The sequence below is a fragment of the Stegostoma tigrinum genome, chromosome 6, assembly GCF_030684315.1.
Source record: "Stegostoma tigrinum isolate sSteTig4 chromosome 6, sSteTig4.hap1, whole genome shotgun sequence".
Classification (NCBI taxonomy): Eukaryota; Metazoa; Chordata; class Chondrichthyes; order Orectolobiformes; family Stegostomatidae; genus Stegostoma; species Stegostoma tigrinum.
In genome coordinates this window covers 58,827,536-58,852,042 of record NC_081359.1, presented here as the reverse complement: position 1 = coordinate 58,852,042, position 24,507 = coordinate 58,827,536, and the positions used below count along the sequence as shown (strand labels likewise).

Sequence of the window (24,507 nt, the reverse complement as noted above, 5' to 3'; positions counted from 1 at the left end):
CTTTGCAGAACACCTCCGCTCGGCTCGCAATAAACAACTGCACCTCCCAGTCGCAAACCATTTCCACTCCCCCTCCCATTCTTTAGATGACATATCCATCATGGGCCTCCTGCACTGCCACAATGATGCCACCCGAAGGTTGCAGGAACAGCAACTCATATTCCGCTTGGGAACCCTGCAGTCCAATGGTATCAATTTGGACTTCACCAGCTTCAAAATCTCCCCTTCCCCCACTGCATCCCAAAACCAGCCCAGTTCGTCCCCTGCCCCCACTGCACCACACAACCAGCCCAGCTCTTCCCCTCCAGCCACTGCATCCCAAAACCAGTCCAACCTGTCTCTGCCTCCCTAACCTGTTCTTCCTCTCACCCATCCCTTCCTCTCACCCCAAGCCGCACCTCCATCTCCTACCTACTAACCTCATCCCACCTCCTTGACATGTCCGTCTTCCCTAGACTGACCTATCCCCTCCCTACCTCCCCACCTATACTCTCCTCTCCACCTATCTTCTTTTCTCTCCATCTTCGGTCCGCCTCCCCCTCTCTCCCTATTTATTCCAGAACCCTCACCCCATTCCCCTCTCTGATGAAGGGTCTAGGCCCGAAACGTCAGCTTTTGTGCTCCTGAGATGCTGCTGGGCCTGCTGTGTTCATCCAGGCTCACATTTCATTATCACTAATCAGTCTACACAACTTCTATTTCTGGACAGTACTTACTTCAATTTGGAAGAGCTCCCCAGCTCCTTCACAATCATTTGACGTTATTATGGGTGTGTGTATATGAACAAATCCATTGCTCTGCAATTTTAAACAAAGTTGAAAGTAGTTACTATCTATTTGGTTCACTCTGTTCTGCATACTCCTCAGAGCTGTTTGAAACAACTTGAGACAAATTTTGTTAGCATCTGTTGACGTACTGGCATTTGGATTATTTTGTTGGCACTTGATTTAGTTTGCACCTACACAGGTGACTATAACTGGATTTAATTTAGTCATGAGAGACTTCAGTATTGGGCAGTAGCACAACTTCCCTCAGGAAGCTTGGACATGATTTGGTAAGGAATTGATTTCACTTGCATTGTCTGAAATCCATCTAATCAGCAGCAGATCATTCCAACAGAAGACAAATGTCAAAGTATAACCAGTAGATCCACTGCCTACCATTTCCAATTTACAGCAGCAAGCATCAACGTCCAGAAGGCTTTAAAAAAGAATACAGCAGTAAATTTTGAACAAATTTGCATAATGTGAGTAAGAAGTAAGCTCTATTTCCTTGATGCAGTACTCAACGAGTTGAAAAGTTATAGTGCTCAAATGTTAACTCTTCTTCTCCCCACCAATGGTGCTCAACTTTCTGAATACTTCTACTATTTTCTGTTTTTAGTCAATTAGAGACTAAAATTTAAATCAAAATTCTGGAATTCCCTCGCCAGTAGGACAGTAAGTATACCTATGACAAATGGACTGCAAATACTGACGTTGCCAGCAATAGTTTCATCCAGTAAAAGAAAAAGAAATGAACAGTGCTGAATTTACCTCCTTTGGAATCTAACAAACAACGTGGCACTGCTGCTTTGATCTGTTGCTGTTTGGGAAGGATTAGACCCCTAGTTCATCCATATGGTTAAGTCCCCTCAGAATGTTTAATGTTTAAGTTAAGCTAAGCCACCTCGGACTTTTCTAAACTCCAGAGGGTATAGGCCTAGCCTGTTTAGCCTTTCCTCAAGGTAGTCCTCTCATTCCAGGTCTAGTAAGCTTTCTCGGAACTGCTACGAATGCAGTGACATCATTCCGTACATGTGATGACCAGAACTGTACACAATACTCCAGATGCAGTCTCACTAAAGCTGTGTATAACTAAAGCATAACCTCCTTACTTTTGCATTCAATCCCTCTTAGAATAAACAAAATATTGTTAGCTATCCTGAGTACTTGCTGTACCTGCATTCTAACCTTGTGATTCATGTACCAGGACACTGAAATGCAGAGAGATCTCATACGTCTACAACCTCTCACCATTTGAATAATGATTCCTTTTTATTCTTTCATCAAATGGAAAATTTCACATTTTCCCACATTACATTATTTGCCATATCTTTGCGTAGTTAATCTATATCCCTTTGTAGGTACCTAATGCTTTCTTCACCACTCATTTTCCTATGTATTTTTGTGTTTTCAGCAAATATCAGCAATTAATTTATGTACGACTGATATAATGGGAGCACACAGGACCTCGAGAGTGACGAGGGATTGGCTGCAATGAGTTGAGGAGCTTATGTGGAGTGAAAAATAAAGACAGTACAGAAGGACAGTGAATTCAGAGGGTAACATGATGAGGAATTGAGACAGATATTAAAATCACCAAGGCTAAGAAGTCACTTGTTGCTGAGGAAGGAAAACAGTGAAAACATCTTATTAAGAAATCTGTCATGGTACCTATATGCGAAGTAGAGAATTAGTATTTTAAAGGCAAGGAGACAGACATTAAACAGGAGGAAACAGAAGGTGTCAGAGTAGCAGGAGACCAACTGAAGGTCTAATTTGTGCAAGTGCTACATAACTTCTGCAGTGATCTGGGCATAATAAGTAGGAGAGGATATAGTCACAAGGGATAAAAGAAAGATATTACAGCCACAAGAGAAGACTTTTGTTTTAAATGGTGAAGTGTCATGCCCCATCTGCCAAACTTCCATCAAGTTCATTATGTTGATACAATCATAGTCATCGGTTATTGGATTGCAAAGGGTTCATTCATAGGTGAATGAACAATTTGGAAGGACATACGCAGCAGAGAGAGCCAACCTACTTGCAGAATCCACAGGGTTAGCACTGGAGGGATGAATGAGAAAAGAATAATGTGGCCAGAATGGATGCCAGCAGGTGGGGTGAGAAGGAAAGATCAGTCGGAGAGCATTTAGAGGTTCTGCTCATAGAACATAGAACACCACAGCACAGTACAGGCCCTTCGGCCCTCGATGTTGTGCTGACCTGTCATACCGATTTGAAGCCCATCTAACCTACACTATTCCATGTACGTCCATATGCTTGTCCAATGATGACTTAAATGTACTTAAAGAATGACGAAAGTAAGATTAGGACCAATCAAGGATAGTAGTGGGAAGTTGTGTGTGGAGTCAGAGGAGATAGGGGAAGCGCTAAATGAATATTTTTCGACAGTATTCACTCCAGAAAACGACAATGTTGTCGAGGAGAATACTGAGATACAGGCTACTAGACTAGGTGGGATTGAGGTTCACAAGGAAGAGGTATTAGAAATCCTACAGAGGGTGAAGATAGATAAGGCCCCTGGGCCGCATGGGATTTATCCTAGGATCCTCCGGGAAGCCAGGGACGAGATTGCTGAGCCTTTGGCATTGATCTTTAACTCGTCATTGTCTACAGGAATAGTGCAAGATGACTGGAGGATAGCAAATGTGGTTCCCCTATTCAAGAAGGGGAGTAGAGACAACCCTGGTAATTATAGATCAGTGAGCCTTACCTCAGTTGTTGGTAAAGTGTTGGAAAAGGTTATAAGGGATAGGATTTATAATCATCTAGAAAAGAATAAATTGATTAGGGATAGTCAGCGCGGTTTTGTGAAGGGAAGGTCGTGCCTCACAAACCTTTATTGAGTTATTTGAGAAGGTGACCAAACAGGTAGATGAGCGTAAACCGGTTGATGTGGTGTATATGGATTTCAGCAAGGCATTCGATAAGGTTTCCCACAGTAGGCTATTGTACAAAATGCGGAGGAATGGGATTGTGGGAGATATAGCAGTTTGGATTGGAAATTGGCTTGCTGAAAGAAGACAGAGGGTGGTAGTTGATGGGAAATGTTCATCCTGGAGACCAGTTACTAGTGGTGTACAGCAAGGGTCGGTGTTGGGTCCACTGCTGTTTGTCATTTTGATAAATGACCTGGATGAGGGCGTAGAAGGATGGGTTAGTAAATTTGCAGACGACACTAAGGTCGGTGGAGTTGTGGATAGTGACAAAGGATGCTGTAGATTGCAGAGAGACACAGATAAGCTGCAGAGCTGGGCTGAGAGGTAGCAAATGGAGTTTAATGTGGACAAGTGTGAGGTGATGCACTTTGGTAGGAGTAACGGGAAGGCAAAGTACTGGGCTAAGGGTAAGATTCTTAGTTGTGTAGATGAGCAGAGAGATCTTGGTGTCCATGTACACAGATCCTTGAAAGTTGCCACCCAGGTTGACAGGGTTGTTAAGAAGGCATACAGCGTTTTAGCTTTTATTAATAGAGGGTTCGAGTTCCGGAACCATGAGGTTATGCTGCAGCTGTACAAAACTCTGGCGCGGCCGCACTTGGAGTTTTGCGTACAGTTCTGGTCACTGCATTATAAGAAGAATGTAGAAGCTTTGGAAAGGGTGCAGAGGAGATTTACTAGGATGTTGCCTGGTATGGAGGGAAGGTCTTACGAGGAAAGGCTGAGGGACTTGAGGCTGTTCTTGTTAGAGAGAAGAAGGTTGAGAGGTGACTTAATTGAGACATATAAAATAATCAGAGGGTCAGATAGGGTGGATAGGGAGAGCCTTCTTCCTAGGATGGTGGTGAGAAACTTTGGATAGACCCCTATGAGGATGCCAAGAGAGGTTCAAAGGGAGGTTGTAGGCTTATTCAGGGACGGTAGGAAAACCAACTAGTGGATTAGACATGTTAGTTTTAGCTCTATTGTTTCAAAGCAAGTGCTATCTTACAGGGTGTCATCACAAGTTATTGGTAATTTATAACTAATTTTGTACTTGGGTGGAAGTTCATCACAAGTTCTTAGCTCAGTAGGTCAGATTTGAAGAAAGGAAAATTTACGCAGCAACTACTGAATCTTAGAATCTGTTCTTTTGTGAATAACAATAGCTTTCAAATGATGTATTTATAAAAAGGGGTTTCCCATTATTTACTATACTAATATAAATATTTGTACATATTATACTCAACTTACTTTGAAAAATGAATGAATAGCTGTGGATGCTTCACTTCGTATTCTGAGAAGTGAACTGAAAATATTTGTTTTGCAACGAAGATGAGGAAACTGTCTTACGTATTCCAGCGAATGCCTCTCCTTGATCTTGAATGGCAAATTCTATGATTAAATGCAAACATCCAAATAATTTCACAAGATTATTTTCTCGGGAAAATTTTGGTCTATACTCTATGTAAGATTATTGAATTATTTGCAAGTTAATATACAGAATAGAGTCAAAAATCAAAAAACAAAATTAAAAGTAGGTCTTCGTTGATAGACAGAAATCAGAAAGGTAAATTCAAACATCAATGCAAACTCAAACTTACTTTTTTTTGCTTTCTGGTTTCCTTGTATAATGTGTATTAGCTACTCAGCGCAAAACTGCACAGTAGGTCAATGAACATGTTTCCTGATTTTTATTAATGTCACATATTAACAAAAGTTTATGGAAGATTTGCAAGAGTGTCCCATTGGTTCTTCTGTATTGAGTTATAGTATTTGGTCTCTATTCAGTGCACTTCCATGGTACAATGGTTCACAGTAGACGCTTCCAAAAATAAATCACAACTCCTTCACCACATGCAGATCTAAAATTCTGCACTCTTCAAGACTGCTCACTGACATTTCCCGAGAACCAAGTCATCAATTTAAATTTCAGATCAGCGTTAAAATGTATGGAATACAAGAGAGCAAAAACAGCTGTGATAAATACAGACAATATTCCATACTGGGAAATTATTGAAAAGTGATTGTGTGTCAAAAATGCAAACTACATTAACAAGAGGGCTCCAAATGTTCATATCATAAAAACAAAACGTTCTCCACATTTTAAAAAGAAACAAAAAAAATTACGAGTTCGGCTAGGCGGATGAGGGTGTCGGTGGAGGGGGACTGGTTGGGCCTGCGGGACAGGAAGAAGCAAAGGGCCTTCAGGTCATCTGCATGAGGAATACAGGTGTATAGGGACTGGACGTCCATGGTGAAAATGAGGTGTGGGGGCCAGGGAATTGGAAGTTCTGGAGGAGGTGGAGGGCGTGGGTGGTGTCACGGACGTAGGTAGGGAGTTCCTGGACCAAAGGGGAGAAAATGGAGCCCAGGTAGGTGGAGATGAGTTCGGAGGGGCAGGAACAGGATGAGACAATGGGTCGACCAGGCCAGGCAGGAACTCGTCCTCACCCTCAACAACTTCTCTTGTGATTCCTCCCACTTCCTACAGACAAAGGGGGTGGCCATGGGTACCTGTATGGGCCCAAGCTATGCCTGCCTCTTTGTAGGTTACGTGGAACAGTCCCTCTTCCGCACCTACACAGGCCCCAAACCCCGCCTCTTCCTCCGTCACATTGATGACTGTATCGGTGCCGCCTCTTGCTCCCCAGAGGAGCTCCAACAGTTCATCCACTTCACCAACACCTTCCACCTCAACCTCAAGTTCACCTGGGCCATCTCCAACACATCCCTCACCTTCCTGGGCCTTCCAGTCTCCAAAGGTAACCAGCTAGAAACTGATGTCCATTTCAAGCCCACCGACTCCCACAGCTACCCAGAATACACCTCCTCCCAAACACCCTCCTGCAAAAATTCCATCCCCTATTCCCAACTTCTCTGCCTCATCTGCTCCCAGGATGAGGCATTCCACTCCCGCACATCCCAGATGTCCACGTTCTTCAAGGACTGCAACTTTCCCCCCGCAGTGGTCGAGAATGCCCTTGACCGCGTCCCCCGCAACACATCCCTCACACCCTGCCCCCGCCACAACCACCCCAAGAGGATCCCCCTTGTTCTTACATACCACCCCACCAACCTCCGGATACAACGTATCATCCTCCGACACTTCCACCATCTACAATCTGACCCCACCACCCAAGACATTTTTCCAGCCCCACCCTTGTCTGCCTTCCGGAGAGACCATTCTCTCCGTGACTCCCTTGTCCGCTCCACACTGCCCTCCAACCCAACCACACCCGGCACTTTCCCCTGAAACCGCAGGAAGTGCTACACTTGCCCCCACACCTCCTCCCTCACCCCCATCCCAGGCTCCAAGATGACTTTCCATATTAAGCAGATGTTCACCTGCACATTTGCCAATGTGGTATGCTGTATCCATTATACCCGGTGTGGCTTCCTCTACATTGGGGAAACCAAGCGGAGGCTTGGCGACCGCTTTGCAGAACACCTCTGCTCGGTTCACAATAAACAACTGCACCTCCCAGTCGTGAACCATTTTAACTCCCCCTCCCATTCCTCAGACGGCATGCCCATCATGGGCCTTCTGCAGTGCCACAATGATGCTGCCCGAAGGTTGCAGGAACAGCAACTCATAATTCCGCTTGGGAACCCTGCAGCCCAATGGTATCAATGTGGACTTCACAAGCTTCAACATCTCCCCTTCCCCCACTGCATCCCAAAACCAGCCCAGCTTGTCCCCTCCCCCCACTGTATCCCAAAACCAGCCCAGCCTGTCTCCGCTTCCCTAACCTGTTCTTCCTCTCACCCATCCCCTCCCACCTCAAGCTGCACCTCCATTTCCGACCTACTACCTCATCCCGCCTCCTTGACCTGTCCGTCTTCCCGGGCCGGGACTGACCTATCTCCTCCCTACCTATGATAATAAAATGTGAGGGTGGATGAACACAGCAGGCCAAGCAGCATCTCAGGAGCACAAAAGCTGACGTTTCGGGCCTAGACCCTTCATCAGACAGGGGGATGGGGGGAGGGAACTGGAATAAATAGGGAGAGAGGGGGAGGCGGACCGAAGATGGAGAGTAAAGAAGATAGGTGGAGAGGGTGTAGGTGGGGAGGTAGGGAGGGGATAGGTCAGTCCAGGGAAGACGGACAGGTCAAGGAGGTGGGATGAGGTTAGTAGGTAGCTGGGGGTGCGGCTTGGGGTGGGAGGAAGGGATGGGTGAGAGGAAGAACCGGTTAGGGAGGCAGAGACAGGTTGGACTGGTTTTGGGATGCAGTGGGTGGGGGGGAAGAGCTGGGCTGGTTGTGTGGTGCAGTGGGGGGAGGGGATGAACTGGGCTGGTTTAGGGATGCAGTGGGGGAAGGGGAGATTTTGAAACTGGTGAAGTCCACATTGATACCATATGGCTGCAGGGTTCCCAGGCGGAATATGAGTTGCTGTTCCTGCAACCTTCGGGTGGCATCATTGTGGCAGTGCAGGAGGCCCATGATGGACATGTCATCAAGAGAATGGGAGGGGGAGTGGAAATGGTTTGCGACTGGGAGGTGCAGTTGTTTGTTGCGAACTGAGCGGAGGTGTTCTGCAAAGCGGTCCCCAAGCCTCCGCTTGGTTTCCCCAATGTAGAGAAAGCCGCACCGGGTACAGTGGATGCAGTATACCACATTGGCAGATGTGCAGGTGAACCTCTGCTTAATGTGGAATGTCATCTTGGGGCCTGGGATGGGGGTGAGGGAGGAGGTGTGGGGACAAGTGTAGCATTTCCTGCGGTTGCAGGGGAAGGTGCCGGGTGTGGTGGGGTTGGAGGGCAGTGTGGAGCGAACAAGGGAGTCACGGAGAGAGTGGTCTCTCCGGAAAGCAGACAGGGGTGGGGATGGAAAAATGTCTTGGGTGGTGGGGTCGGATTGTAAATGGCGGAAGTGTCGGAGGATAATGCGTTGTATCCGGAGGTTGGTAGGGTGGTGTGTGAGAACGAGGGGGATCCTCTTGGGGCGGTTGTGGCGGGGGCGGGGTGTGAGGGATGTGTCGCGGGAAATGCGGGAGACGCGGTCAAGGGCGTTCTCAATCACCGTGGGGGGGAAGTTGCGGTCCTTAAAGAACTTGGACATCTGGGATGTGCGGGAGTGGAATGTCTTATCGTGGGAGCAGATGCGGCGGAGGCGGAGGAATTGGGAATAGGGGATGGAATTTTTGCAGGAGGGTGGGTGGGAGGAGGTGTATTCTAGGTAGCTGTGGGAGTCGGTGGGCTTGAAATGGACATCAGTTACAAGCTGGTTGCCTGAGATGGAGACTGAGAGGTCCAGAAAGGTGAGGGATGTGCTGGAGATGGCCCAGGTGAACTGAAGGTTGGGGTGGAAGGTGTTGGTGAAGTGGATGAACTGTTCGAGCTCCTCTGGGGAGCAAGAGGCGGCGCCGATACAGTCATCAATGTACCGGAGGAAGAGGTGGGGTTTAGGGCCTGTGTAGGTGCGGAAGATGGACTGTTCCACGTAACCTACAAAGAGGCAGGCATAGCTGGGGCCCATGCGGGTGCCCATGGCCACCCCCTTAGTCTGTAGGAAGTGGGAGGAGTCAAAAGAGAAGTTGTTGAGTGTGAGGACGAGTTCCGCTAGGCGGATGAGAGTGTCGGTGGAGGGGGCCTGGTCGGGCCTGCGGGACAGGAAGAAGCGGAGGGCCTTGAGGCCATCTCCATGCGGAATGCAGGTGTACAGGGACTGGACGTCCATGGTGAATATGCGGTGTTGGGGGCCAGGGAATTGGAAGTCCTGGAGGAGGTGGAGGGCGTGGGTGGTGTCACGGACATAGGTGGGGAGTTCCTGGACCAAAGGGGAGAAAATGGAGTCCAGATAGGTGGAGATGAGTTCGGTGGGGCAGGAGCAGGCTGAGACGATGGGTCGACCAGGGCAGGCAGGTTTGTGGATTTTGGGAAGGAGATAGAAACGGGCCGTGCGGGGTTGGGGAACAATGAGGTTGGAGGCTGTGGGTGGGAGGTCCCCTGAGGTGATGAGGTCATGAATGGTGTTGGAGATGATGGTTTGGTGCTCGGGTGTGGGGTCATGATCGAGGAGGCGGTAGGAGGTGGTGTCGGAGAGTTGGCGTCTGGCCTCGGCGATGTAGAGGTCAGTACGCCATACTACCACTGCGCCACCCTTGTCTGCGGGTTTGATGGTGAGGTTGGGGTCGGAGCGGAGGGAGCGGAGGGCTGCCCGTTCTGCGGGGGAGAGGTTGGAGTGGGTGAGAGGGGTGGAGAGGTTGAGGCGGTTAATGTCTCGACGGCAGTTGGAGATGAAGAGGTCGAGGGAGGGTAGGAGGCCTGGGGGTGGTGTCCAGGAGGAGGACTTGTGTTGGAAGCGGGTGAAGGGGTCAGTGGAAGGAGGGTTGGGTTCCCGGTTGAAGAAGTAGGCATGCAGGCGAAGACGGCGGAAAAACTGCTCTATGTCCGACCGTGACTGGTATTCGTTGATGTGTGGTTGTAGGGGGACAAAGGTGAGCCCCTTGCTCAGGACTGACCGTTCGTCCTCAGTCAGTGGGAGGTCTGGGGGGAGGAGCTCGAACAGTTCATCCACTTCACCAACACCTTCCACCCCAACCTTCAGTTCACCTGGGCCATCTCCAGCACATCCCTCACCTTCCTGGACCTCTCAGTCTCCATCTCAGGCAACCAGCTTGTAACTGATGTCCATTTCAAGCCCACCGACTCCCACAGCTACCTAGAATACACCTCCTCCCACCCACCCTCCTGCAAAAATTCCATCCCCTATTCCCAATTCCTCCGCCTCCGCCGCATCTGCTCCCACGATAAGACATTCCACTCCCGCACATCCCAGATGTCCAAGTTCTTTAAGGACCGCAACTTCCCCCCCACGGTGATTGAGAACGCCCTTGACCGCGTCTCCCGCATTTCCCGCGACACATCCCTCACACCCCGCCCCCGCCACAACCGCCCCAAGAGGATCCCCCTCGTTCTCACACACCACCCTACCAACCTCCGGATACAACGCATTATCCTCCGACACTTCCGCCATTTACAATCCGACCCCACCACCCAAGACATTTTTCCATCCCCACCCCTGTCTGCTTTCCGGAGAGACCACTCTCTCCGTGACTCCCTTGTTCGCTCCACACTGCCCTCCAACCCCACCACACCCGGCACCTTCCCCTGCAACCGCAGGAAATGCTACACTTGTCCCCACACCTCCTCCCTCACCCCCATCCCAGGCCCCAAGATGACATTCCACATTAAGCAGAGGTTCACCTGCACATCTGCCAATGTGGTATACTGCATCCACTGTACCCGGTGCGGCTTTCTCTACATTGGGGAAACCAAGCGGAGGCTTGGGGACCGCTTTGCAGAACACCTCCGCTCAGTTCGCAACAAACAACTGCACCTCCCAGTCGCAAACCATTTCCACTCCCCCTCCCATTCTCTTGATGACATGTCCATCATGGGCCTCCTGCACTGCCACAATGATGCCACCCGAAGGTTGCAGGAACAGCAACTCATATTCCGCCTGGGAACCCTGCAGCCATATGGTATCAATGTGGACTTCACCAGTTTCAAAATCTCCCCTTCCCCCACTGCATCCCTAAACCAGCCCAGTTCATCCCCTCCCCCCACTGCACCACACAACCAGCCCAGCTCTTCCCCCCCACCCACTGCATCCCAAAACCAGTCCAACCTGTCTCTGCCTCCCTAACCGGTTCTTCCTCTCACCCATCCCTTCCTCCCACCCCAAGCCGCACCCCCAGCTACCTACTAACCTCATCCCACCTCCTTGACCTGTCCGTCTTCCCTGGACTGACCTATCCCCTCCCTACCTCCCCACCTACACCCTCTCCACCTATCTTCTTTACTCTCCATCTTCGGTCCGCCTCCCCCTCTCTCCCTATTTATTCCAGTTCCCTCCCCCCATCCCCCTCTCTGATGAAGGGTCTAGGCCCGAAACGTCAGCTTTTGTGCTCCTGAGATGCTGCTTGGCCTGCTGTGTTCATCCAGCCTCACATTTTATTATCTTGGAATCTCCAGCATCTGCAGTTCCCATTATCTCTCTCCTCCCTACCTATACTCTCCTCTCCACCTATCTTCTTTTCTCTCCATCTTCGGTCCACCTCCCCCTCTCTCCCTATTTATTCCCGAACTCTCTCCCTCTCCCCCTCTCTGATGAAGGCTCTAGGCCTGAAATGTCAGCTTTTGTGCTCCTAAGATGCTGCTTGGCCTGCTGTATTCATCCAGCTTCACACTTTGTTATCTTGGATTCTCCAGCATCTGCAGTTCCCATTATCACTAATGACTAAATTCTTGGTTTTAGTCATGTTGCTAAGGGCTGAATGCTTGTCAGCACACTTGGGAAATAAATCTTGCTTTTTTCTTAATGGCACCATGTAATCTTACATCCATTCAAGATAATAGATGGATTCTGGATCAACATACCAGTTAAATACCAGTACTACCTAAGCAGTGCAATGGAGAGGGCAGCATGGATGCTGGGCTCAAATTTCTGGATTAAGCCTGTAACAATTGCCTTTTGACTGAAAAAAACTGAGCCAGGTCTGACAAATTAAAATGATTAGGATTCCAGAAATATATCAGTTAGAAAATAGTTATAACGCAAACTTTTGAGGAAAGAAGCCAGTTAGCAGAGAAAAAAGACATTGGTAGAGATTACTGGGAAGAATTTTACATCAAACTTAAGAAACAGAAAGAAACTGAAGAAGAAATAAATTTTGACTTTAACTATCTTACAGATAAAAACCCTAAAGCCAAACATACCACAGGATTACAGGCTCCAACCAATCTGATTTTATCAGCTAGCAGCTCTGCTCTCTGTTTCTTGTGGGGACTCTGTACCAGTTTCCCCCAAATTTCAACTGCGCTACCAAAAGTTATACCTCTGTAAAAGCAAATATAAAGTTAATAACCTTAAATTCATGATCAGAAACAGCTCAATAAACTAGGGCTGCAGAATTAAATAATGAATGTTAGCATATATTACAGGTGTGAGAAACATTATGTTTTAAAATCATACTTTGTAAGGCAATTAAACAACGTATTTAAATTCAGCAGCTTTAACACCTGCTTGCATAACCTCAAGTAAAATAGTTTATGTTCCATGATTATGTGAAACTATACTGAGTTTGACAAAACCACAAAACCATACGATGGGCTAAGTTTTATATCAGTTATAAATAAAATAAATACAATGCAGAGAAGTGCAATGTCATTGATTTTCGTAGGAAGATAGTAGAGAGACAATTTTAAAGAGAATGCCAAAGCAGAGAAACCTGGGTACATATATGCACGAATCACTGAGGATTGACGATAGGATATTTTGAGTATGCAGTTAATAAAGCATATATTATCTTAGGCTTTATTACTAAGGGAATTCAGCATAAAGGCAAGGAAGTCATGTTAAACTGATACGGAACACTGGACTGGCCTCAACTACAGTACTGCATCTGGTTCTAGGATTACACTTTGTGAAAGATATGAAGACTTCAGACAGTGCACAGAAGAGATTCACAAGGTTCCTTGTCACTGGGACCAATGTTATATAGATAGATAACAAGGTGTAAAACTTGAAGAACACAGCAGGCCACGCAGCATCCGAGGAACAAGAAAGCTGACATTGGAGCAGTTCACCATGTTCATTGCGGAGGAGGAGAAATATCTGACAGGGACAGTTGTGTGCGTGCGTGCACACACGGGGGTAGGGGGGTTTCACCCAGAACCATGGACCTAAACAAGTCCGAGAAGGTTCCAAAAGTTTACAGTAGTCTACAGAATTTTCCAATCCAAGTTTGTTGCGCTTTGTTGTCCATAGCTGAAAAAAGAACATCTAAACCATCACTGTTTTTCTGTGTTCTTTTCATTCTTGGTTTCGAACAATGAGTTGAAGTTGAAAATCAAACTTTATATTTTAAGCAGCAACTCGTTTTAAAACAAAAAAGAGCAAATAAACTGATGCTTTTTATGGGAACTAGCCTGGAGAGATAATTGCAGGCTAACTATTGTCCGAGAAAACCCACAGATGTTTCGGCACTCGGTCATTCTAGACTTCGGATTGGCAACTGGTTAGATGTTGAATTGGTCAGCCAAGGCAGGACTGGTGCTGGCCAGCCATTCACACAGAATGCTTGAAAAATAGAGGAAAGAAAAGTGAACCAGTTTTGAAAAAGTTGCTGGAGAGTGCTACTGTGTTTTGTCCCCCTTCTCTTTAGATTTCACTACAGTTGTTGACTTATTCACTATTCTGATAGCAAAATACCCTTCTGTAAGAATTGGGTGAATTATTCTGGAAATCTACCAGACCTGTGTGCACGAACTGGTGACTTCAGAATTCAAGAAAGATCTGCAGTTTACTTGCTTGTGAACAACTCCACTGACCCAAGATTTCTGAAGGCCTGGCACCCATCATGAAACTGTTGAGCAGGCTAATTACCATTCTTAAAAAGAAAAAGAACTGAGGATGCTGGAAAACAAAATCAAAAGCAGAAATTGCTGTAAAAACTCAGGTCTGGCAGCATCTGCGGTGAGAAAGCAGAGTTAACGTTTTGAGTCTGATGACCCTTCTTCAGAACTCAGTTCTTTATTTTGATTGAAATTATCTTTATTACAATTCCTAACCCTTTTCCTTCTAATTTATCCCTTAACTGTGTCTGTCTGTCAGTCTGAGAATGGGGGTTTCTAGTTAAAGAAGATTCGGTTTAGACCAGAGAGATTAAGTAGATTGCTTTGTTGTGTATCCATGTTTTGCTGAATTAACATTATTAATAGTAAACTTCATTTCTATTTTAAGTTATAATTTTAGTATCGGGTATCTTTTATTCTTCAAGACTGGTTAGGAATAATTGAAGGATTTTAAAGATCATTAAATGTTTCAAATTTTACTGTGTTGCAAATCTAGGGACAGGGAAGTTGATTTAAGTTGATTTGCTGTCCCTGCGATAGGGTTAGGGTTGGAACAAAAAGCATAACTTGTTAATCTGCGTTAATACTGACTGACTAGTTTACTTTATCACATATAATCCTTTATAAATCTTTTCGGCACAATTTTACCATCTTGATGTCAATTTAACTCATGTTCAACTTACCTATGTGGGGAGAAAAAAACAAAGCTGTTAGCATTATATCAGGCAATGCAAACTGGGTTAAGGGATGGAAAGGTGAGAAGTAAATGTGTTAAGTGCTACCTAGAAGTAGAAGAAAGAACAACTAGCAAGGACACATGAACAAAATGGCTAATACTAGGGGGCATGTGTTTAAGGTGAGAGTGGGGAAGATCAAAGGAGATGCGAGGGGCAAGTTTTATTTTTACACAGTGTGGTAAGAGTCTGGAACACACAACCAGGGATGGTGGTGGAGGCAGATACAATAAGGGCATTTAAGGGGCCTTTGGATAAGCACACAAATACGCAAGACATGTAGGGATTTGGACCACGGGCAAGCAGAAAGGATTGGTTTCATTTGGTGTCATGCTCAGCACAACATCGGGGACTGAAGGGCCCATTCCTGTGCTGTACTTTTCTAACTTCGAAACCAATCTTTGAAACAATTCACCAAGTACAATAGATTAGCAGTTTAAATTCATGACTGTCCATAAGAAATTGTGGGGGGGGGATCACTATTTTTGCCTTCATGTTCAGCACTTTCCAGTGAGCATGCCCACAGATACAAATAGTACAGCATACGGAGATCAAACAGGTATTGACACGTAAAGCAATCACAAGCCCTTCTTAATACTAACTCCATAGTTATGCTATGGTGCAAAGAGTCAATTAATGAGACCATCTAAAAATTCTTAGCATTTTACTAGATGTGTTCATCCAATTTATTGAAAAAGGTTGACAGATGAATTAGAACAAAACCATCCAAATAAAATGAAGAATTACAAAATTTAAAAATTAATCAAATTTTAAATTGTTATTCAGAAACAATATCCTATAGTAAATGATTGTTAACTGTTAAAAGATACATTCCATGTACAACATCCAATCCTCCCATTCACAGTCAAAAGAATAAGGCTAAGTGGAAACTCAAATACGATAAACTCTAACAACAAAAACAATTGATTATTGATTTATTTGCCATTTATGGAACTTGGCCATTGCAATAGCAATTCAAAAAGGTAATTACTGCTGAGGAAGTACTTTGGGAAATCTAGAGAATGTAACAAGAAGCCATATAAATTTCGTTTCTTTTTAACACCTTGTAGGTTGAGCTGTCTCGGTCTGCAGACAACTGGCATGTACATGACAGCCAATGGTCTCATGTACAAAATATCACCTTTACTGCCAGTATGTAAATTTACAACCCAGCCCGAACATTTGAGACTTAAGTATACAATATTTTTCTATGAAGATCAAACTTTATAACCAAATCAACACCATGGAAGGGGCATTTCCTCACCTGATATCTAAATCTGGCTGTGCAACTATTTGAAGATTTTGTAATGAACTTCCATCATTAATATTCAAAAACGTAATTTCCTTCTGTGCACGTACAGCCCGTACCCAGCCCTTGATGGAAAAAAAATGTGTTAGACTGAAAATTTACTTTTACAAGGAAGAAATCTGCAAATGAAAAAAAAATTGGTATTGTAATTTTAAAGTTCCAAAAATTTCTACCAAAAATAGACTGACAATACAGTCTATGAAATTGCTGAGGTCTCCCAAATCTTTGTTTATCTTTTCCAGTGCTCCACTCTCAAATGACTTGAATAAAATTTCCATCCATTATAGTACTCAAGTTGCTGTCAGTCATAAATGATATTCTGTCCAAGAATAACAAAGGCAAACTATCCTGCCTCATTCTTCTTGCTCTGACTGCAGGCTTTCACACAATTGATCGTGCCAATCCCCTCTGACACCTCTCCTCCACTTCAGAGTTAGGCAGGACAGGATTTTATTTTTGTTTATGGTAACCAAAGCAATGATACAATTGCTTCTCTTCTAATTCTCACAGAACTATCTTGTTCCCCAAGAATGCAGTCTTGGGCCCAGCTATTTCTATTCCATGTTGTCCCTCAGATTATCTAAAAATATGCCAGTTTCCCCACGTGCTGATGACACCCATTCTTTCAATGTGAAACTATATTTCTCACAATGTATATTGACAATTGTTACAAAATGCCTTATTAAAATATCTGCCATGTCATGACTGACCCAGCCCTCAAACTGAACTTTCAGATAACTTTAGTCAGTTGTCTTCACACCTTTTAGTTACTGTAAGTTTAAAATATTATAGCGTCAAAGAACATGGAAACAGATCATTCAGTCCAACTCGTTTATGCCAACCAAGTTTCCCAAATTAAGAGAAGTCCCATTTGCCTGCATTTAGTCCATATCCCTCAAACATTTCCTTTTCATGTACCCATCTAAATGTTTTTAAAATGTTGTAACTGTACCTGCATTGATCATCTTCTCTAGCAGTTCATTCCACTTGCTAGCCACTCTCTGAAGAAAGTTACCTCTCAGGTCACTTTCAAATCTTGCTCCTCTCAAATTAAAACTATGCCCCAACATTTTGAACATCCCCAACCTAGCAAAAAGACTTTTGCTATTTTTCTGCTTTAAATTGGAGACCCCTTATCTTTAAAACAGGCCCTCTAATTTTATATACCTTATTCCTCTCCCTGAGAGGAAACATCCTCTCAGCATTAATTCTGCCATGCTCTCTCAGAACCTTGTATAATTCGATAAGAACACCTTAAATTCTTCGAAACTTCAATGAGTACAGGCCCAATTTTTGCATCCTTTCATTCCATGAACCATGTTGAATAGCATCACCTTCACCTCTAGGACTTTCCCAACATTGAAAGCTTTGTTCAAGTACCTGTAGTTACAAAACTAAATCTAAAAGGAACACGTTAGGGGTATAACGGAATATTTTCGACATGCCTGAATGAGTATATTCCCAACAATAATCAAAAGCCCAATACCATACAACACAAAGCAGGCTAAGCAGACTAGCACCTCCTCCACCCACCCCACCAAGTACCTCCAGAGATATTATTACACACCTCTGGAGTAGCTAAGACTTGAACCTGGGCCTCCTGGCTCAGAGGTAGGGACATTATTATTGTGCCATTAGTCACCCTGCCCTCTCCTATATCACTTCCCAGTCTTCTTTATTATATTTTACTTGAGTAATTACCTGTTTAAGTATTTAAATAATGCCTCTACTCCTACTTGTGCAATTAATTTACTACTTGTCCCAACTGAAATTCCTAAGTTGAGATAAATAGGAAATCTAGAACAGACAATCAACCGCTTTTTCCCGTTAATATCACAGCATATTCCTTCCATACATGGTCTCTAACTGTTCAGTCTAGAACTCACTCTCTGCTCTGCTTCGACTCTGCAACTGCTCTTCCTGGGATTTGCTCTCTAAGCACTGTTTCTACCTCACAGCTGCTCTCTCTGGAACTTCCTCTCTGATCTATTTTGGCCTCACAACTGCTCTCACTCACTCTTTGCTGTAACACCCCACAGGCAAGCCTCTTCTATAAATGGTGTCATGGAATCTTTTACCCAGAAGGTAACATTAGAGTCTTGGTTTAGTAGCTCAAAGTGACAGTGCTTCAGGTGTAAATTAAACAGTCAAACCTTAATATCCTTTCTCCCTCTGGAGTTGGCAAAGATTTTGAGGGATTAGCAGATTTTATTTTCTGATATTGTGCAGTTACTTGAACCTTAGAAAACAGGTTCAGGAATAGACCATTCAGCCATCTGAGCTTACTGCACCATTCAATATGATCATGGCTGATCATCCAACTCATTAACTTGGTCCCATTTTCTTCCCATACCCTTTGATCCCTATAGTCCTAGGAACAATAGCAACTGCCTGAAAACAATCAAAGTTTTGGCCTTACCCGTTTTATGTGGAAGATAATTGCAGAGGCTTACCACTCTATTTAGGGGAAGGATTTTCTCCTCGTCTAAGTCCTAAATGGTTTGCCACGTATTCTTAAGCCATGATCCTTAGCTCTGGACTCTTTGGTCATCAAGAACATCCTTCCTATCTAGTCTGGCTGGAATTTTATAGTTTTCTGAGATCCTGATCACCTCATTTTTCTAAACTCTAGTGAATATAGCCCAAACTGATCAAATCTGTCTTCATATGACAGTTCCGCCATTCCAGGAATCAGTCTGGCAATCCTTTATTGCAGTCCCTCCATAGCCAGAACATCCTCCTCAGATAAGGAGACAAATACCGCACAGAATATTTCAGGTGTGGTCTCACCAATGCCCTGTATAACTGCAGCAAGGTATCCCAGTTCCTGTACTTGATTCATCATGCTATGGCAGCCAACATACCATTTGCCTTCTTCACTGCCTCTTGTGCCTATACGCTTACTTTCAGCAAGTGGTGTATGAGGGCATCCAGATCTTGCTGCACCACTTCTTTTCGCAAATCACCACAGAGATAATTATCTGCTTCCCTGTCTTTGCAACCAAACCGAATAAGCCCTCAGTTATCCACGTTATACAGCATCTACCCTGTATTTGCCTGCTTCTCGACTTGTCCAAATTGCACTGAAGTTTCTCCATATCCTCCTCACAGCATATCTTTCCATTCAGATTTGTTGTCTGCAAACCTGGAGATATGACATGTAGATTCCTCATCTAACCCATTAATGCATCTCAAGAGTAGCCGAGGTCCAAGCACTGTTCCCTGTGGTACCTCATGAGTCACTGCCTGCTGCTTGGAAAAAGACTAGCTTATTCCTTCTCTTTTGATTGCTGTATGTTATTCAATTTTCAATTGATTTCAATACACCACATACTTTAATTTTACATGTTAATCTCTGATGTGCAACTTGTTGAAAGCCTTCTGTAAAAGCAAGTAAACCACATCCACTAGTTCCCACTTAATCATTTAGTTGAGGATGTAACTAGAAAAAAATCCAGCAGATTTTTCAAGTATGACTTCCTCTTCATAAATCCGTGCTGACTCCGTCCAATCCTGTCACAATCTTTCAAGTGCTCTGCCAGTACATCTTTCCTCCTGCATCCTTTTCCCCAATGATGTCAAGCTTCCCAGTAAACAACATGCTGATTTCACTCTATATTCCTTCTTAAATATGGGGTTATATTAGCTACCTTCCAATCCATAGGAACTGTTCCAGAGTTGGAAGAATTTTGGAAGATGACCACCTGCTGCATTTGCTGTTTCTACAGCTGCCTGCTGAAGTACTCCAGGAAGAAGCTTATTGGGCCCTAGGGATTTATCTGCCTTTAAATTTGGTTAATTTACCCAATACCCTAGTAATACTAATTTCTAAAAATTCTTCCTTCCCATTAGACCCAGTTTCCCCCAATGTTTTTATGGGATGTTATCTTGTCTTCCTTTGTGACAACAGAACTAAAGTATGTATTTAATTATAGAATTCCTACAGTGTGGAAACAGGTCCTCCGGCCCAACAAGTCTACACCAAGCCTCAGGCCATCCCACCCAGACCCATTCCCCTGTAACTGACCTAATTTAGACATCCCTGAACACTACAGGCAATTTAGCATGGCCAATCCACCTAGCCTGCGCATCTTTGGACTGTGGGAGGAAACCCACGCAGACACAGGGAGACTGTGCAAACTCCACACAGATAGTCGCCAAGGGCGGAATAAAACCCAGGTTGCTGGTGCTGCGAGGCAGCAGTGCTAACCACTGAGCCACTGTGCCACCCCAATCAGTCTGCCATCTTTGTGCCCTTAGTAAGTTCCCCTGTTTCTGACTGTAGGAGACCTACATTTGTCTTTATTAATGTTTTTCTCTTCAGATACCTTTAAAAACTTTTTTTTTGTGTGTTCCCTGCAAGCTTATGCTTGTGCACCATTTTCCCATCTTAATCAGACTCTTTGTCATTCCTTTGCTGGAATCTAAACTGCTCCCAATCTTCAGGTCTCTTGCTTTTTGGCCAATTTGTGTGCCTCTCCTTTGGATTTAATACCATCCCCAACTTGCCTGGTTAGCCATGGCCTGTCTACATTCCCCATTTTATTTTTATGCCTGACCAAATGAATAACTTTTGCTTTTCATCCATGTGCTCTTTAAATGTTTGCCATTACTTACCTGGCATCATCCCTTTAAATAATGATCCCCAATGTATCATAATTAGCTCACACCTCATACCATCATAATTTCCTTCATTTAAATTCAGGACCATTGTCTCCATAACAACTAAATCACTCTGCATCTTGATGAAGAATTCTGTCCTATTGTGGTCACTTTCACCTAAGGGCCTATGTTCAACTCGATTGTCAATTGTTCCATCCTGATTACACGATACCCAGTCACGAATGGCCTTTTCTCGAATTGGTTCTTCAACATATTGATCCATAAAACTATCCAAAATACTTTCCAAGAACTCATCCTTGACTGTATTGCTGCTGATTTGATCTGATCTGATCTGTATGCAGATTGAAGTTGCTGATAATTACAGCTGTCCTTAAATTACCCGCATTTCTAATATCCTTTACAATGCCTTCCTTCATATTACTACTACAGTTTGGGGTCAATATACAGCCCCTATCATTTTCTGCCCTTTGGTGTTTCTACATTAAACCCATACAGATTCTACTTCACCAGAATTAATATCCTTCCTCACAATAACATCAATTTCCTTTGTGATCAACACTGCTGTGCTCCCTCTTTTTGGATGTACTTTCTAAATACTGAAAATCCATAGATATTCAGTTCCCATTCTAGGTCACCCTGCAGCCAGACCTGTAATCCCCACTATATGAGACATGTTTAGATCTATTTGCAGGATTAATTTGGCCATTTTATTGCAAAAGCTTCATACATTGAGGCACACAGCCTTAAGGCAGCTCTTTTTTGACAATACTCAACAACATTCCACCCTTACCCAGGTTCACTACGGCCCTGCTCAATTTTAGCCACTGAATTTGAATTTTCTGCCTGTCACATTTTTATTTCCCATTCGGTCATTTGTATTGTCTTTATTTCCCAGTCTTCTGAACAGGTTCCCATCCTCTGCCATTTTTATTTTAAACTTTCCTGATTCCATTCATAAACACATCCTCTAGCTCCAGTCCTGCCCAGTTGCAAACTGTCCAGTTTGTGCTAATGTCACCTCCCCCAGAGCTGGTTTCAATGCCCCAGGAATCATGCACTATGTCTCCAAAATAACAAACAGGAGGCAGTTCCACAATAAAATAGCCTCAGCAATGAAGCAGCCTGCGCATTAGTATGAAAGACGACACTCAGAGCTCCAGAGATAACAAGGTGTAGAGCTGGATGAACACTGCAGGCCAAGCAGCATCAGAGGAGCAGGGAAGTTGATGTTTCGGGTCGAGACCCTTCTTCAGAAATGGGGGGGGGGTGAGATTCTGAAATGAATAGGGAGAGAGGGGGTGGTGGATAGAAGATGGATAAAGGAGAAGATAGGTGGAGAGGAGACAGACAGATCAAAGAGGAGGGGTTTGAGCCAGTAAAGGTGGGGAGTTAAGGAGGGGCTAGGTCGGTCCAGTGAGGCCGGACAGGTCAAGGAGGCAGGATGAGGTTAGTGGGTCGGAGATGGGGTGGGGCTTGAGGTGGGAGGAATGGTTAAGAAGGCAGGAATGCGCTGGGCTGGTTTTGGGATGCGGTCAGGGGAGGGGAGAGTTTGAAGCTTGTGAAGTCCATATGGGAACCCGGCAGCCCAAGGGTATGAAGCAAAATATGAGATAGTGTTCCTGCAGCTTTTGGGTGGCATCATTGTGGCAATGCAGGAGGCCCAGGATGGACATGTTGTCCAAGGAGTGGGGGGGGGGGGGGGCTGGTTTAAATGGTTCGTGACTGGGAGGTGTAGTTATTTTTCTTTGTGAATCGAGTGTAGGTGTTCCGCAAAGTGGTCCCCAGGCCACTGCTCGGTTTCCCAAATGCACAGCAGGCCACAACAGGAACAGAGGATACAATATACCACATTAGCAGATGTGCAGGTGAACATCTGTTTGATGTGGAAGGTCTTCTTAGGGCCTGGGATAGGGGTGAGGTGCAGGGGCAGGTGTAGCAATTGCTCCGGTTGCGGGGAAAAGTGTCAGGTGTGGTGTGGTTGGAGAGGAGTGTGGAGCGGACAAGGGAGTCACGGAGAGAGTGGTCCCTTCAGAAAGCTGAAAAGAGTGGGGAGGGAAAAATGTCTTTGATAGTGGGGTCAGATTACAGATGGTGGAAGTGTCAGAGGGAGATGCGTTGGATTCGGAGGTTGGTAGGGTGGTACGTGATGACGAGGGGAATTCTGTTTTGGTTGTTTTGTGGGTAGGAGGTGTGAGGGATGAATTGCAGGAAATGCGAGAGATACGATCAAGGGCATTTTTGGCCACTGTGGAGGGGAAGTTGAGGTCCTTGAAAAAACAAGGACATCTGGGATGTCTGGGAGTGGAATGCCTCATCTCGGGTGCAGATGCAGCGGAGGCGAAGGAATTAGGAATAGGGGATGGCCTATTTGCAGGAAGGTAGGTGACAGCAAGTATATTCTAGGAGCTGAATATTCTAAGACCTCCTGTGGTTTGCTGGTAGTGCCCCATCTCTGAGCCAGAAGGCCCAAGTTCAGGTTCAACCTGTTCCAGAGTGGTGTCACAACATTCCTGAACAGTTTAATTAAAAAATATCTTTAAAAATGACACTGTTTGTACTTGCAAGCATTCTCATCCAGAAGTGAGATCCCCAGCATCACAGATGCCAATTTTCAACCAATTTCATTCAATCCACGTGAGATTAAAAAGCGACTAAAGCCACTAGACAAATCAAAGGATAAAACAAAGGTCCTGAAAACATTCCAGCAAGTCTTCAGGACTCTTACAACCCAGAACTTTGCTAAGGATACAGCAACGTTGTTTCAATACAGCCACAATATTAGCATCTAAATTGTCCAGCTTTGTCCTGAGCACAAAAACAGGACAAACCCAACCTGGCCTAAATACCAACCCAGAAGTCAAATATCAAGAATCAGCAAAGTGACAGAAGGTGTTAGTGACAGTGGTATTAAACAGCACTTGCTTATCACAATATCCTGCTCACTGATCCTCAGTTTGAGTTTGCTACAACCAGTTGTCTCCTAACCTTATTCCAGTCTTTGTACATTGATGGATAAAACAGATGACAGAAACGAAGAGCTGTTGATTCCCCTCAACATCAAGGCAGAATACAACCAACTGCAGCATCATGGAGCCCCAGCAAAACTGGTGTGAATGAAAATCAGAGGGAAATGTATCTGGTGATTGGAGTCGTAGCTAGCACAAAGGAAGTCAGTTTTGTATGTAGGAGATCATCCATCTTAATCGGAGGATTCTGCTCCTGGAGATATTTTGTAATCAGTTTGTTCAGATGTGCTATGACACACCTCTAGACGAGCTGGGCTTTGAACATAGGTCTTTTGGCTTCAAGTTAAACACAATACTACTGTTCCTTAGGATAGTAACCCCGCATAACCATCTTTAGCTGCTTCACCAATACATTCCTCAAAAGGTCAGAGTTTGGGATGTTTGCTAATGATTGTATAGTGTTCAGTACCATTCCTGACTCCTCAGAGACTGAAGCAATCCATGTCATATGCAGTGAAACTGGTAATGTTCACCCAACATAAGTACAACGCAATGTCATCTGAAGAGAATCTAAACCAGGTACACCTGTGACATTCAGTGGTATTACAATCACTGAATCCTCAAAATGAAAATCATAGGGATTGCAGTGACAAGAACGTGAATCAGACAAACTGCAAAAATATTGCAGCTACAAGAGCAAATCAGAAGCTGGGAAATCAGAGTATCTGAACTTCTATTCAAAGCCTGTTCACTATCTACAAGGCACAATTCAGTTCTAAGATGGAACAGTCGTCACTCACTTGGA

General features: G+C 44.7%; 1 protein-coding gene across 7 annotated transcripts in view; it reads right to left on the bottom strand.

Annotated features, from left to right (window-relative positions):
• nars2 (asparaginyl-tRNA synthetase 2, mitochondrial) overlaps positions 1–24,507 on the bottom strand; it is an 83,808-nt gene that overhangs the window by 57,982 nt on the left and 1,319 nt on the right. For 2 of the 7 annotated variants that reach the window (XM_059646586.1, XM_059646585.1), the window contains exons 2-5: positions 16,069–16,178; positions 12,433–12,553; positions 4,958–5,098; positions 717–797 (exon numbers count right to left, since the gene is read on the bottom strand). The exons of 2 other annotated variants lie outside the window; for them this stretch is intronic. In XM_059646586.1, coding sequence (XP_059502569.1) covers positions 717–797; positions 4,958–5,098; positions 12,433–12,553; positions 16,069–16,178 — 453 coding nt within the window. The remainder of the gene's footprint in view (positions 1–716; positions 798–4,957; positions 5,099–12,432; positions 12,554–16,068; positions 16,179–24,507) is intronic. 3 more of the 7 variants (XM_059646589.1, XM_059646588.1, XM_059646587.1) reach the window with 2 other exon arrangements.